Source organism: Saimiri boliviensis, chromosome 11 (assembly GCF_048565385.1).
Source record: "Saimiri boliviensis isolate mSaiBol1 chromosome 11, mSaiBol1.pri, whole genome shotgun sequence".
NCBI lineage: Eukaryota > Metazoa > Chordata > Mammalia > Primates > Cebidae > Saimiri > Saimiri boliviensis.
The window spans coordinates 23,124,463-23,136,930 of NC_133459.1; the positions used below are offsets into that span (position 1 = coordinate 23,124,463).

Consider the following 12,468-nt stretch of genomic DNA (forward strand, 5'->3'; position numbering starts at 1 on the left):
TTATTTACATGAGACAAGGTCTTGCTATGTTGTGCAGGCTGGTCTTAACCTCTGAACTCAAGCAATCCACCCAGCGTAGCCTCCCAAAGTGCTGAGATTACAGGCGCGAGCCACGGTGCCTTACATTGAGGAACACTATATGTTATAAACCTTGTAAATTTAGGATATTTTATATAAATATTATATATGTATAATTATTTATATATAATATAATTGCCCCTCCTTAATCACATTATATATAATTTTATATACATAATTATATAAATATATATAATTACATATTATATATAAAATATCCTAAATTTATATCATATATATTTTATATGTATATAAAATATATATATAATTCAGGAAAAACATTAATTTAGAGCAGGTCCAAGGTTAAAAATTTGTTCAAACTTGTCAAAACACTGAAGTAGCATTTAAGACAACAATTCAATGTTTGAATTCAGGCAACATCTTCCCAACAGACTGATTCTATTCATTGTAATCTGATCAAAGAACAAGTCCTTGTACCCTAATATGTTCTTGTTGTGCAGTCACTGCCTGCCCCCTGCCCTCCCTGCTTTTTTTTTTGAGACAGAGTCTTGCTCTGTCACCTAGGCTGGAGTGCAGTGGTATGATCTCCACTCGATGCAACCTCCACCTCCTTGGTTCGAATGATTCTCCTGCTTCAGCCTCCCGAGTAGCTGGGACTACAGGCACGCACCACCATGCCTGGCTAATTTTTGTATTTTTAGTAGATACAAGGTCTCATCATGTTGGCCAGGCTGGTCTTGACCTGCTGACCTCAGGTGATCCACCTTCCTTGGCCTCCCAAAGTACTGGGATTGCAGGCATAAACCACCATGCCTGGCCATGCATTCACCGCTTTTAATAAGAAGCATATTGAATCTTGTTTTACATCCTTGAGATTCTGCTTTCTCCTTTTTCTCTTTTTTTCTCTTAAATATAACCATAAGAAGTTTATCATTTCCTGGAATTCTTACTGACCTAGCTGTTTCTCACATTGTATTCTCTTGTTAATTTATAAACTTTACTTTTCAACTAACTATATGCATTATCGTTGGCCTGAATGTAATTAATAAAAGTTTGTTTATTGTTTTGTGTTTTTGATCTTTTATTTTTAAGTGGCTTCTCTGTCACTTCTCTAGTTCCAGTTGAGCTCTGCTAATGTCTCAACTTTATTTTACTGGGTTCCAGTGCCCTCTGCTGCTTATGTTTCCTCTAAGAAATAAGGTAGCTTGATTTTGGCTATGGCTAGCATGATCCTTATTAATATAATGGGTAGATCTTTGATCTTGTCACTTATGATTTAGGTAACACATCTAGTTTGATATTTATCTAAGTAAAAAATACTACCATGCAGGCATGGTGGCTCACACCTGTAATCCCAGCACTTGGGGAGGCCAAGGCGGGTGGATCACTTGAAGCCAAGAGTTCAAGACCAACCTGACCAACATGGCATAACCCTGTCTCTACTAAAAAATACAAAAATCATTGGGGCATAGTGGCACCCACCTGTAATCCCAGCTACTTGGGAGGCTGAGGCGAGAGAGTAGCTTGAAACTGGGGGGCGGAGGTTGCAGTGAGCCAAGATCACATTACTGCATTCCAGCCTGGATGACAGAGTGAAACTCTGTCAATAAATAAATAAAATATATGTAGAATTAAAATACATAACAGTAGTAGCATATAGGACAGAAAGGAGGTTAATGGAGTTCTAAGGTCTTTGTATTATCCTGGAAGTGGTAGCAGTTATAATTAAACTTTAATGAGTCAGGGAAACAAAGACTAGTAAAAGGATGTATATTAAGCTAATAGAAGGGAAAATAGAGGAATAATTTTTTTTTTTTTTTTTTTTTTTTTTTTGAGACGGAGTTTCGCTCTTGTTACCCAGGCTGGAGTGCAATGGCGCGATCTCGGCTCACCGCAACCTCCGCCTTCTGGGTTCAGGCAATTCTCCTGCCTCAGCCTCCTGAGTAGCGGGGATTACAGGCACGCACCACCATGCCCAGCTAATTTTTTTTTGTATTTTTAGTAGAGACAGGGCTTCACCATGTTGACCAGGATGGTCTCAATCTCTTGACCTCGTGATCCACCTGCCTCGGCCTCCCAAAGTGCTGGGATTACAGGCTTGAGCCACCGTGCCTGGCCCAGGAATAATTTTAAAAAACATAATCCAAAGGAAGTTAGGAGAGAAGAAAAGAACAGAACGGGTGGGCAAGAATGTCCACAGAACAGGTGGACAAATAAGAAGTATGATGGTAGATTTAACCAGAGTTTTTAGTAATGTCACATTGAATATACATTATTTAAATATTCTAAATAAAAACAAAGTTTACCAACTGGATTAAAAACAATGTTGCTTGTGTGTAAGACTGTGTGTGTGTGTGTGTGTGTGTGTGTGTGTGTGTGTGTGTGTGTGTAGATATATATGAAACACACACAATGAGCTGAGATCATGCCATTGCACTCCAGCCTGGGTGTCAGGAGTAAAACCTTGTCTCAAAAACGAAAAAACAAAGCTACAGCTAGAAAGTTTCTACATGTTTAAAAATTAACTAGTATATTTCTAAATAATCCACAGATTGAAAAAGAATAAAAAGATGAAAATACAGAATGTCTACATTTGTGAGATATGGCTAAAACTGTGCTTAGAGGGAATTTTATAGTTCCAAAAGCCTATATTAGAAGAGAGCTAAATATTGCTGATCTAAAACTTAGAAAAAGATTAGCAAATTAAACCTGAGAAGTTAAAAGGAAGGAAATACTGAAGAGCAGAATATAATGAAGTATAAAACAAACATGACAATGAACAGAGAAACCAGAAGCTGGTTTTGGAAAAGTCTAACAAATAAAAAATTCAAGGGGCCGGGCGCGGTGGCTCAAGCCTGTAATCCCAGCACTTTGGGAGGCTGAGGCGGGTGGATCACAAGGTCAAGAGATCGAGACCATCTTGGTCAACAAGGTGAAACCCCATCTCTACTAAAAATACAAAAAATTAGCTGGGCATGGTGGCTCATGCCTGTAATCCCAGCTACTCAGGAGGCTGAGACAGGAGAATTGCCTGAACCCAGGAGGCGGAGGTTGCGGTGAGCCGAGATCGTGCCATTGCACTCCAGCCTAGGTAACAAGAGCGAAACTCCATCTCAAAAAAAAAAAAAAAAGAAAAAAAAAAAATTCATACATCCTTCACAAGAAAAATCAAGAAAAATGAGAGAAGATAGCAAAAACCAATATTAGGAATGAAAAGGATTCCTACAGATCTTACATGAAAATGATTTGTGGAGGATATTTTGAAAAATTTTATGCTTATAATTTTCAAAACCTTGGAGAAATTTACAGAAAGTACAGTGTAACAAAATTGATACAAGGAGGGATTAAAAATGTGAATATTCTTATATTATCATTTAAGTTTCTTGTAATTAAAAGGAAAACTCCAGATCCAGATGGCTTCACTGTTGAACTCTTCCAAGCATTTGAGGAAGAAGTAAGATCATGCTTGCATATACTTTCCCAGGGAACAGAAAAGAGGGAATACTTTCTAACTTGCTTTTTGAGGGCAGGCAGCCTTGATACCAAAACTGTACAAGAACACCAGAAGAAAGGACAATTTCAAGCCAATCTTTCTCGAATATAGGTGCAAACGTCTGAAACAAAATATGCCAAATCCAGCAACATAAAAAAAGATAATACAACCAAGTTGGGTTTCTCAGGAATGGAAGATTGTTTAAAAATTCAAAAATCTGACTGGGTGCTGTGACTCATGCCTGTAATCCCAGCACTTTGGGAGGCAGATGGATCATTTGAGGTCAGGAGTTCGAGATTAGCCTGGCCAATATGGTGAAATGCTGTCTTCTCTTCCTTCTACCTATCCTTTAAATGCTGTTCCTTAGGGCATTCTGTAGGCCTTATGCTTCTCCTTTACTCCATGGTTTCATTGTTTATTTATGTTCTCATAACTTCTAAACACATTGCTCCAGCTCTGTTTGTGACACTTGAAACCATGTTTGTTTGTCTGTTTGACATCTCTACTCACGTGTCTTTCAGGTACCTCAAACTCAGCATATTAACTGAACTCATCTCCATATCCCCTAAATCTGTTTCTCCTTGGAAAGGTAAATGGCTCAGTAAACGACACCAGCATTAACCCTTGGAGTCTTCAGTTTGTTGACCAGCTTCTCTGTACTACCCTCTGTCCCCAAGATTTAAACTCTCTAAGGATAGAAACCTATTATGCTTTATTCAACAGTGAATTTAATAGTCCTTAGAATAAGACTTGGCATGTACTAGGGGCTCAATTTGTATTTTGTCAAATGCATCTTCCCCCCAACTTCTCCATGTTCATTTTGGTTTCTGAACTCTGTTAGTTTTTATCTCCTACAATCCATTCATTCCTTGTGCCTGTAGCCCCTTACCTAACTAAGACTGTCATCTATTACCTTGACTACCATGAAGGGACCAAGGGATGAGTGGGTGGCTGCAATTTGCAAGAAGAGGTATGGGATTAGGACATATTTACGTTGCTGGTAAGATGTCTAAGATGCAGCATGTAAACCTTTACCTTTCCCCTTAAAGGACACAACTGAATTAGACTTAACTACATGGTTTGCCACCCCATGATAATTAACTTTCTTTTATGGCCAGTTACTGCAATCATCAGTGTGAGTTCATCTATTCTGAGAGTGAGGGGGAAGGTGGATTGGATGTAAAGGCTAAGCAAGGATAATAGAAGATCTGTTTGTTGCTATTCCATGTTTTTAATGACATTCCCACCCCCATTCTGCTCAGGGTCACTAACTTTGACTTTTCAGATATACAGTGGTGCTCTGTCCCACCAGAGCTTCCTAATCTACTTGGCTAAAGAGGCTCCCAGTTCATTATTGTCAACTGAGCTAGTTAATCTGACGTTTGTGCTTTTGTATAAGATAGTGCTATTCTTGGCTTCCTGTGTATTATAAGACAGTTTTGAAAATCCCAGGTTTTTTGTTTGGATTGTTTGAATTGGTATTTCTTTTTTTCTTTCTTTCTTTTTTTTTTTAATAGATAAGACATCTTTATTACTTAACTTTTTAAACAGTCACTTAACTATCAAATTCTGAAATGTTTGTCTTTTCTTCCCCCACTCTGATGTACAAGCTTGTTGTAAAAATAATGTAGAAACATTTACACCAATCTAAGTCTGTGAAATATGACCAACTCTTCCCCCACCCTATATCCAAAGTTGAAAAGAAGAAAAAAGGCTGTTTAAGAATAGAATTCATTCCTGATTTCTACCAAATTATTTCCCTAATTCTTAAAATCCTCACTTAAGTTCTTAATCTCCAGCCAAAGTCTTGGTTGTGGGAAAAATATTAATTTGTGCAGTCCAACACTTACATACTCTTGAGGGGAGGGCAATCCTGTCCCTTCAAGCACAATGAAGGCAACGGCCAGGTCCTTCTGAGTCCCCGTACAAGTGCCTAGAACTTAATATTTAGGGTTTTTTTTTCTTTTTTTTAAGAGATGGGGTCTCTCTATGTTGCCCAGGCTGGAGTGCAGTGGCTATTCACAGGTGTCATCCCACTACTGATCAGCACAGGAGTTTTGACCTGCTCCGTTTCTGACCTGGGCCGGTTCACCCTCCTTAGGCAACCTGGTGGTCCCTGGCTCCCAGGAGGTCACCATAATGATGTCGAACTTAGTACGGACACCCAATCGGCATAGCGCACTACAGCCCAGAACTCCTGGGCTCAAGCGATCCTCCCACCTCAGCCTCCCGAGTAGCTGGGACTACAGGCGCACGCCACCGCACCCAGCTATAGTTCTTGGTTTATAGACGGATCTGACGGCAAGAAACTATTACTTCCTCCTCTTTCCTCCTGGATACTGCCCTTCTTTTCTCTTGCCACCAAAGCTAGGTGGCCCGGAATTCATCTTGCCTCTCAAGCCTCCTTTCCTTTTCCCTCCCTGGCTTGACGGGCCGGGCCCCCTTTCCTCTTGCCCCCAGGTCCTTGCTGGCCTCCCTTTCTCTTGCCCTTCTGGCCCATTTTCTTCCTCTTGGCAGCCTCCTCCTGGTACTCCTCCCTCATCTGCTTATTGGTGGCCCTTGTCACATCCAGCTGAGGCTTCCTGCTGTTCATGACACGAAGCAGCTCCAACTGGTTCTTTTTCTCTGCTGCAAAGTCCCTGAAAAGGGGTTGGAAATTCCTCTTCTTGCTAGAGCCCCAGGGCACCTTCTCCTTGGGGAGGCGCTCCTGGAAGTGCCCCACAGAGGCTCTGGAGACCTTGGCCACTTGCATGGCATGGCCCAGCTCCTCCTTACTCTGGTGTCCCTTAAGGTGCAAACCGACTGCGCTGGGCAGCTGCATGTTGTGCAGGCGGGCCAAGTTACACAGCCGGTTCAGTTCGTTTTTGGCCACCCCTTCCTTCGGCCTGAATCCGCTTGGCGAACTAGACCTCCAAGGGGTCGGCGTTGCTGGGCACCCAAATCAGCCATTCCTTGGCGTCGTCCTGGGTGCGCCGGTAGCCCCAGCGCCACTGCCACTGGCCGCTCACCTCGTTCCACACCAGGTTGGTCATCTTCTTGGGACAGATGCTCCTGAGGCATGCGAACTGCTGCCAGCGTGTAAGTGGCCGCAGTCGGGGCAGAGGCTTCTCTCGAGGCAGGTGTGTGGTGGGCTCGGGCAGTTGCGCCACTGTCACCTCTTCCACATGCTCCATGGGCAGCTACCACAGCCTGTTGGTGAACAGCTGCATGTTGTCCGGTGCCAGGGCCCGCAGCTCAGCCTCCAGTGTGGGTCCGGGACACCGCAGGCCTGTCAGGGGGTTCCGGTCAAAGCTAGCAGGTTTTCCAGGTCAGACTCCACTTCCAGCTCCTTGTACACCGTGATGCACTGCAGCTTCTCTGCCTCGTCCAGCTCAGCCTTTGCCAGCACGTCCTCCACACTCTGACTCTCCATGGCTCTCGTTCGGTTCACTAGCTTTGGGGCCGTAGCTGAAGTTACTTTTCCTACCTGAATTGGTATTTCTTAACACATTTCATGCTGATAAATCAAAATATTCCTGGGGAAACAGGAATTAAAAATGAAGGCAAGAGTCTTGTCTGTAAGATTTTTTTAATCCCTAGATTTGAATTCATATGTCTGCCTTTTCTCATCCATACTTTCTAGTTTAAATGTCAACTGTGTTGGGCCATATGTATTCATGTATGGGACATTTAGTTCTTAGCAAAATTTTACAAATACCACTGTGTGAAATTACCATACTTATTTCTACATTTACCTGAACAAACTTGTTTCATCCCCCACCCCACATAATTAAGCGCTAGGAGAGCAGGAGCCTTGTCTGTTTTGTTCTTCAGTACCTCGCCTCAGAGTAAACATTCGATAAACAGTTATTGATTGAGAGTCACACTTCTTTTTGGGGATTTGCATGGTTTTCTTTCTTACAGTATTCTCATCTTTTTTTCCCCCCAAGCACTGGAGAGGGGTCTCCTGAAAACCCTGCAGAAACTGGATGAATATCTGAATTCTCCTCTCCCTGATGAAATTGATGAAAATAGTATGGAGGACATTAAGTTTTCTACACGTAAATTTCTGGATGGCAATGAAATGACATTAGCTGATTGCAACCTCCTGCCCAAACTGCATATTGTCAAGGTGGGTCTGTAGGGTGTGACGTCACATTGCCATTACCTTGTACTGTGTTTACTAAGGTGGCATTATCTTTATGCTCAAAACATTTCTGATCTTATATATGACTAGCTGTTTAACTCAATGCTGTTTAAGCAATAGTTGAAACACCCTAGAGTTAGATGGAAAATTATGTCTTAAAGTTTAGGAAAAGAGAAAGTTGAATTTTTTTTTTCTGTGACTGCATAAAAATTCAAAGATGTAATGCATGACTTTGGAGTTTGCCACACTGATTTCTGTTGTTAAATTCTGTGATCACACCTGGCTTTCTCTATTCAAGGCAAAAAGTATTGAGCATTTATTATATGAGACACGGGTGGACACATTGTTAAATAGAATAACAATAAGCACTAGTTGTAAATAAAGACCTAAGATAAGAAAAGCAGATCTAAAATAGTGTATGTGTGTTGTGAAGTATTTCCCAGTGATGACACTTGGCTGTCTTTCATGGTGTCCAAGCAGTTATTTACAGTCATTTTCACACTTCTAAATCCCTGATGTAGCTTGCAGTCTTGGTCATTATTTAAAACCCTAGTTAGAATAATGGTGACAGGCTTCTTTTCAAATAGAAGCAGTTCTCAAAGATTTAGAGCATTAATTATTTGCTCTAAAATCAGACATGTCTAGTTCACAAGACATGGAAAGTAAGTCTTTAACTTTTGATCTCTTTGTATTTCAGGTGGTGGCCAAAAAATATCGCAACTTCGATATTCCAAAAGAAATGACTGGCATCTGGAGATATCTAACTAATGCGTACAGTAGGGATGAGTTCACCAATACCTGTCCCAGTGATAAGGAGGTTGAAATAGCATATAGTGATGTAGCCAAAAGACTCACCAAGTAAAATTGCATTTATGAAAGCGATGTCTTCACGTCTTCCCCTAAGAATATGCTTTTCCTAACAGGCTACTCCTCTTCCTATAGAGCAGAAATTGTATTTTGCACAAACATGCAGTTATTGAAGATTAGGATCAAGGATAGACCAGGTATAGTAGTTATCTTAAAATATATACTCCTAAGCAGTATTATTTTAAAATCCTTTTCTCCTGCCTACCTCCCCTACCTGGGTTCCCCTCTTTTTATTGGAGACACTCCACCACAAACTTTTCACTTTCGAGGTAGTTTGCCGTCTCTCAACAGCCCTCACCATTGTGTCCATTTACTGTGTATAGATGGCAGAACTTTGAGGTGCAATGTTTAATTGTCAAAGTAGTAGCCACGACTTTATCAGGTAGCCCCAAACTGGTGTATAATGCATGGTACAAGGAATATTTATGTATTTTCCGGAGTTTTATAATATTTAGTAAGAGTATATGAAAGGATTGCTACTGTATCAGAAATATTGTTTCAATTTAGTCTATCCTGGATGTGTACTAAAGAATATTACCATCAGAAAAGAGAACTTTCTGCAAAAGTCACTACAGATTTGGCTATATTGCTTTGTAGATAGATTTTTACTTTTGCCTAAAAGCATTTATCCTTCATACCAATTGTAACGTTTGGCACCATGTAGAAGCTAAAAGTTTAGAGGGAGGGAGGGTTTTCTCAAGACCTTCCTCAAGCATTTTATCTTTATAAGAGGAGCTGGTGGTCACCTGATACGTAATCTGTCTAAATATGTCTGTTATATGTGTTTTGCCCTGTGCCATTCATTTGGAACATTAATGCTTTCTTCTTTGATTTTAAAAAGCTTGTTTTTAGGTAATCATAGAGCTTGCTATTAGTACATCTTTTGAGCAACACTACATAAACTGACATTTAGTTGATTTATCTATAGCAGTACAATGATTAGTAATGTAAAAATTAACACAGAAATTAACCTAAGGAATGAAGGGTGAGTTTGTCAAAATAACAAATTTTTGTTTCTAAAGCACATTTAATGTAGGTGATCTAAATACATTATCCATTCTATGTAAAAAAAAGAAAAGATAAAACACAGATCACCAGCTTTCTCATTTCACCCCATTTACCTTGTAGAGAGGATTGTTCATTCCTTTTGGACTAAGTTACAGTAATCGTGAGTGTATATTTACTTCAGTTGTGCCTGATCTCACTCATTGCACTTCCTTGAGTTAAATTTTTCTACAGCCATGTTGAGGAATAGCATTCTTCCATGTTTTTTCTTTTTTTTTTGTTTTTTGTTTTTTAAAATTGAAGCCCTAAACCAGGAATTATTTGTACTCTAACAAGGGGGGATGAACTTGCTGAAAATAAGACTTTGCCATGTATTTACTTTTTTAAAAGACAAAAACAAAACCAGACTTTCTAAGTACTGCTCTGAAGAACGTGATTGTGACTATAATACATTTTTTGGTGATTTTTGATACCTAACTTCTTGTATAGGAAGTGCTATTTCTCATAGGCTGTTTTTTGAAATTTTAAGTTTATTGCTTTAAAATGGCAGTGTTTCCCCCCTCCTCCACTTTGATATTCCAACATTTAGTAAGCACTGGCTTTATGGAAGCAGCTTTTTATAAGTGTACTACATTTTTTTGAAGTAATTAGCTTAGTACAGAAAGGTAAGAAAATCTCCATGTTGTGTCCATTTGGCTCAGGGAGATTCTTTGCCTTACCTTTCTTAGAACTCTTCATTGTTGACCAAAAGTTTAAGCACCCACTTTATTATTATCATTATTTTTTTTTTGGTAATTAAATATTGCATGATGATTTGTCTGGTTCAAGGAAGTGGCACTGTACAGTTATCTATTGAGAAATTATTTTGCAGTGGTTTTAGTGGGTGAAAGAGTCCCATCTGCACCAGTACACAGGCAGGTATCACCACTCTTCACCTACTTTTTAAATAGTGGCAACTTGGCATTCATTCAGGTGATACTGAATCTTGCCTCATAGCTTAAAGTATGAAAAAGATTCAAGCAAAGTGAGGTTTGTTCTTTCCAGTCAGTGGTGGACCAACTGGTGCAGGGTAGAGGGCTAACAGAGGAAAGAGCACCATTCTTTAAAACAGAGTGATGAAAATTCATCACTCAAAATATTGAAACTCAAAATATTTTCATTTTGGAGTTCTCTTGTTTTTATTAACCCAGTGACATTTGGCCATCCCTCTAAATGTTTGAAGAAGGCAGGTCTATTGTGATTTTGATGAAGCCAGAATTATTTTTCTCCGTAGAAAGACAGATACTACTTTTTCAGGGAAGTTAGTAAAATGAAATGGAAATTGGTAAATGGACAAAAGCTAGCTAGTAAAAAAGAGGATCCAACAACATGCTTTAACCCCATTGTATGTTTGGAAAGAGCATAGTTTAAAATCTTGAGAAACTTGGGACATGAAAGTTTTCATGGTAGACAGCTCATGCAATATATGAATTGACATAATGGAAATAATCTAATTTTGTTTTTACAAATAACAAATCGATTCCCCTTCATTTAGATCCCTTTTGTGTTTTACTTCAATGAAGAGATTGGAGTCTCAATGGAAAGTCAAGGGATTTTGAGAAATTTTTGTATTCAACAGTGGAAAGCTCTCTTCTAGTTGATAAAACTTCCCTTTTTTGATGTAGATGTGGATTTTCTATGCAGTTCTATTGTCTTACTAGGACTGTTAATTTTTGTGATAAAATTCAAGTAAGATTTTATTTCTTGGTAATTTTGGCTTTCACAATTTATCTTTAAATCTTCGAGCAATCTGTACACAATGGAGAGATTTCTGACATACTACATGAATCAACTCTAGGATTTAGGCTTATTAACTTTACTTCTGTTGTGTTTTGAATCTCTCCAGAGTTGCGTGTAGATAGCATTTATTTCTGTGAACTTAAACTCATTTAGAAAATATCTACAAAGTAAAAATGGAGAGGAAATAGAAATGTATTTTTTCATGAACATTTTGATACAAATTTCATCATTTAATGATGCACCAATTTCTTACATTAGTTTGAATTAAGCATTTAATGCAAAGAGAGGGGAGCATTCATTATTGATATATGTGGGCTTTTAAAAACTCCATCCTTTATAAATAGTCAAGGTTTGGGCCACACAAATTATATTTTTATCATGGAAAATAATTTAAACTCCTCAAGCCATAATGTTGAATAGAATTGGATTATTTTCTTTAGAATTTCTTGAACAGGCAAATGAAAGCTTATTATAGAATGCATGTGTTTTCTTTCCTCTTTAGAACATCAACAGCAGTATATTGCTGGCAGCTATTGTATTAAAAAAAATAAAGTATATTTTCACTATCATAAAGGATTCTTTTTTCCACCTCTCATAAAAATAAATAACAACTTGGGGTAAAAGTGTTTTGAGACTACTTTTTTTTTCTATGGGTGATTCGGCACATTTAATAGGCTAAAGGAGAAAAACCATAGGATCATTTAAATAGGTACAGAAAATAACTTGATTAAACTACTCATGGTACTCATTCTTAGCAAAATAGGACCAGAGGTAACTTTTTTTAAGATAAGTTTCGCTCTTGTTGCCCAGGCTGGAGTGCAATGGCGCCCGGCCTTTTTTTTTTTTTTTTTTTTTTTTTTTTAAAAAAACAAAACAAAACACTTGATAAAGACTTTTATTGAGAATCTACAGCAAATGAAACAGAAGCAATCTCAAAAAAGTCAAGAATAAGACAAGATTGCCCTCTATCACAACTGCTATCCAGCTACTTTCACAGCTACTTTATATTTAGAGATATCCTAGTAAATGCAGTAATATCAGTGAAAAGAATAAGGAATGGAAAAGCAGCAACAAAATGACTGCCCATTGCAGGTGATGTTGATGATGGTGGTGATGATGTGTGTATATAAAATCCAAAATAACTTACAAATATTAAAAA

The 12,468-nt window shown here is 38.7% G+C and overlaps 1 protein-coding gene and 1 pseudogene across 1 annotated transcript in view; one reads left to right on the forward strand and one right to left on the reverse strand.

Moving 5' to 3' along the window:
• CLIC4 (chloride intracellular channel 4) overlaps window positions 1-11,932 on the forward strand; it is a 99,683-nt gene extending 87,751 nt beyond the window's left edge. Inside the window, exons 5-6 of the mRNA XM_039473541.2 lie at window positions 7,462-7,643; window positions 8,356-11,932. Of these exons, the coding sequence (XP_039329475.1) occupies window positions 7,462-7,643; window positions 8,356-8,520 (347 nt within the window). The 3' untranslated portion in view covers window positions 8,521-11,932. The remainder of the gene's footprint in view (window positions 1-7,461; window positions 7,644-8,355) is intronic.
• On the reverse strand, window positions 5,845-6,944 carry LOC104652467 (ribosome biogenesis regulatory protein homolog; annotated as a pseudogene).
• Window positions 11,933-12,468: the final 536 nt, after the last annotated feature.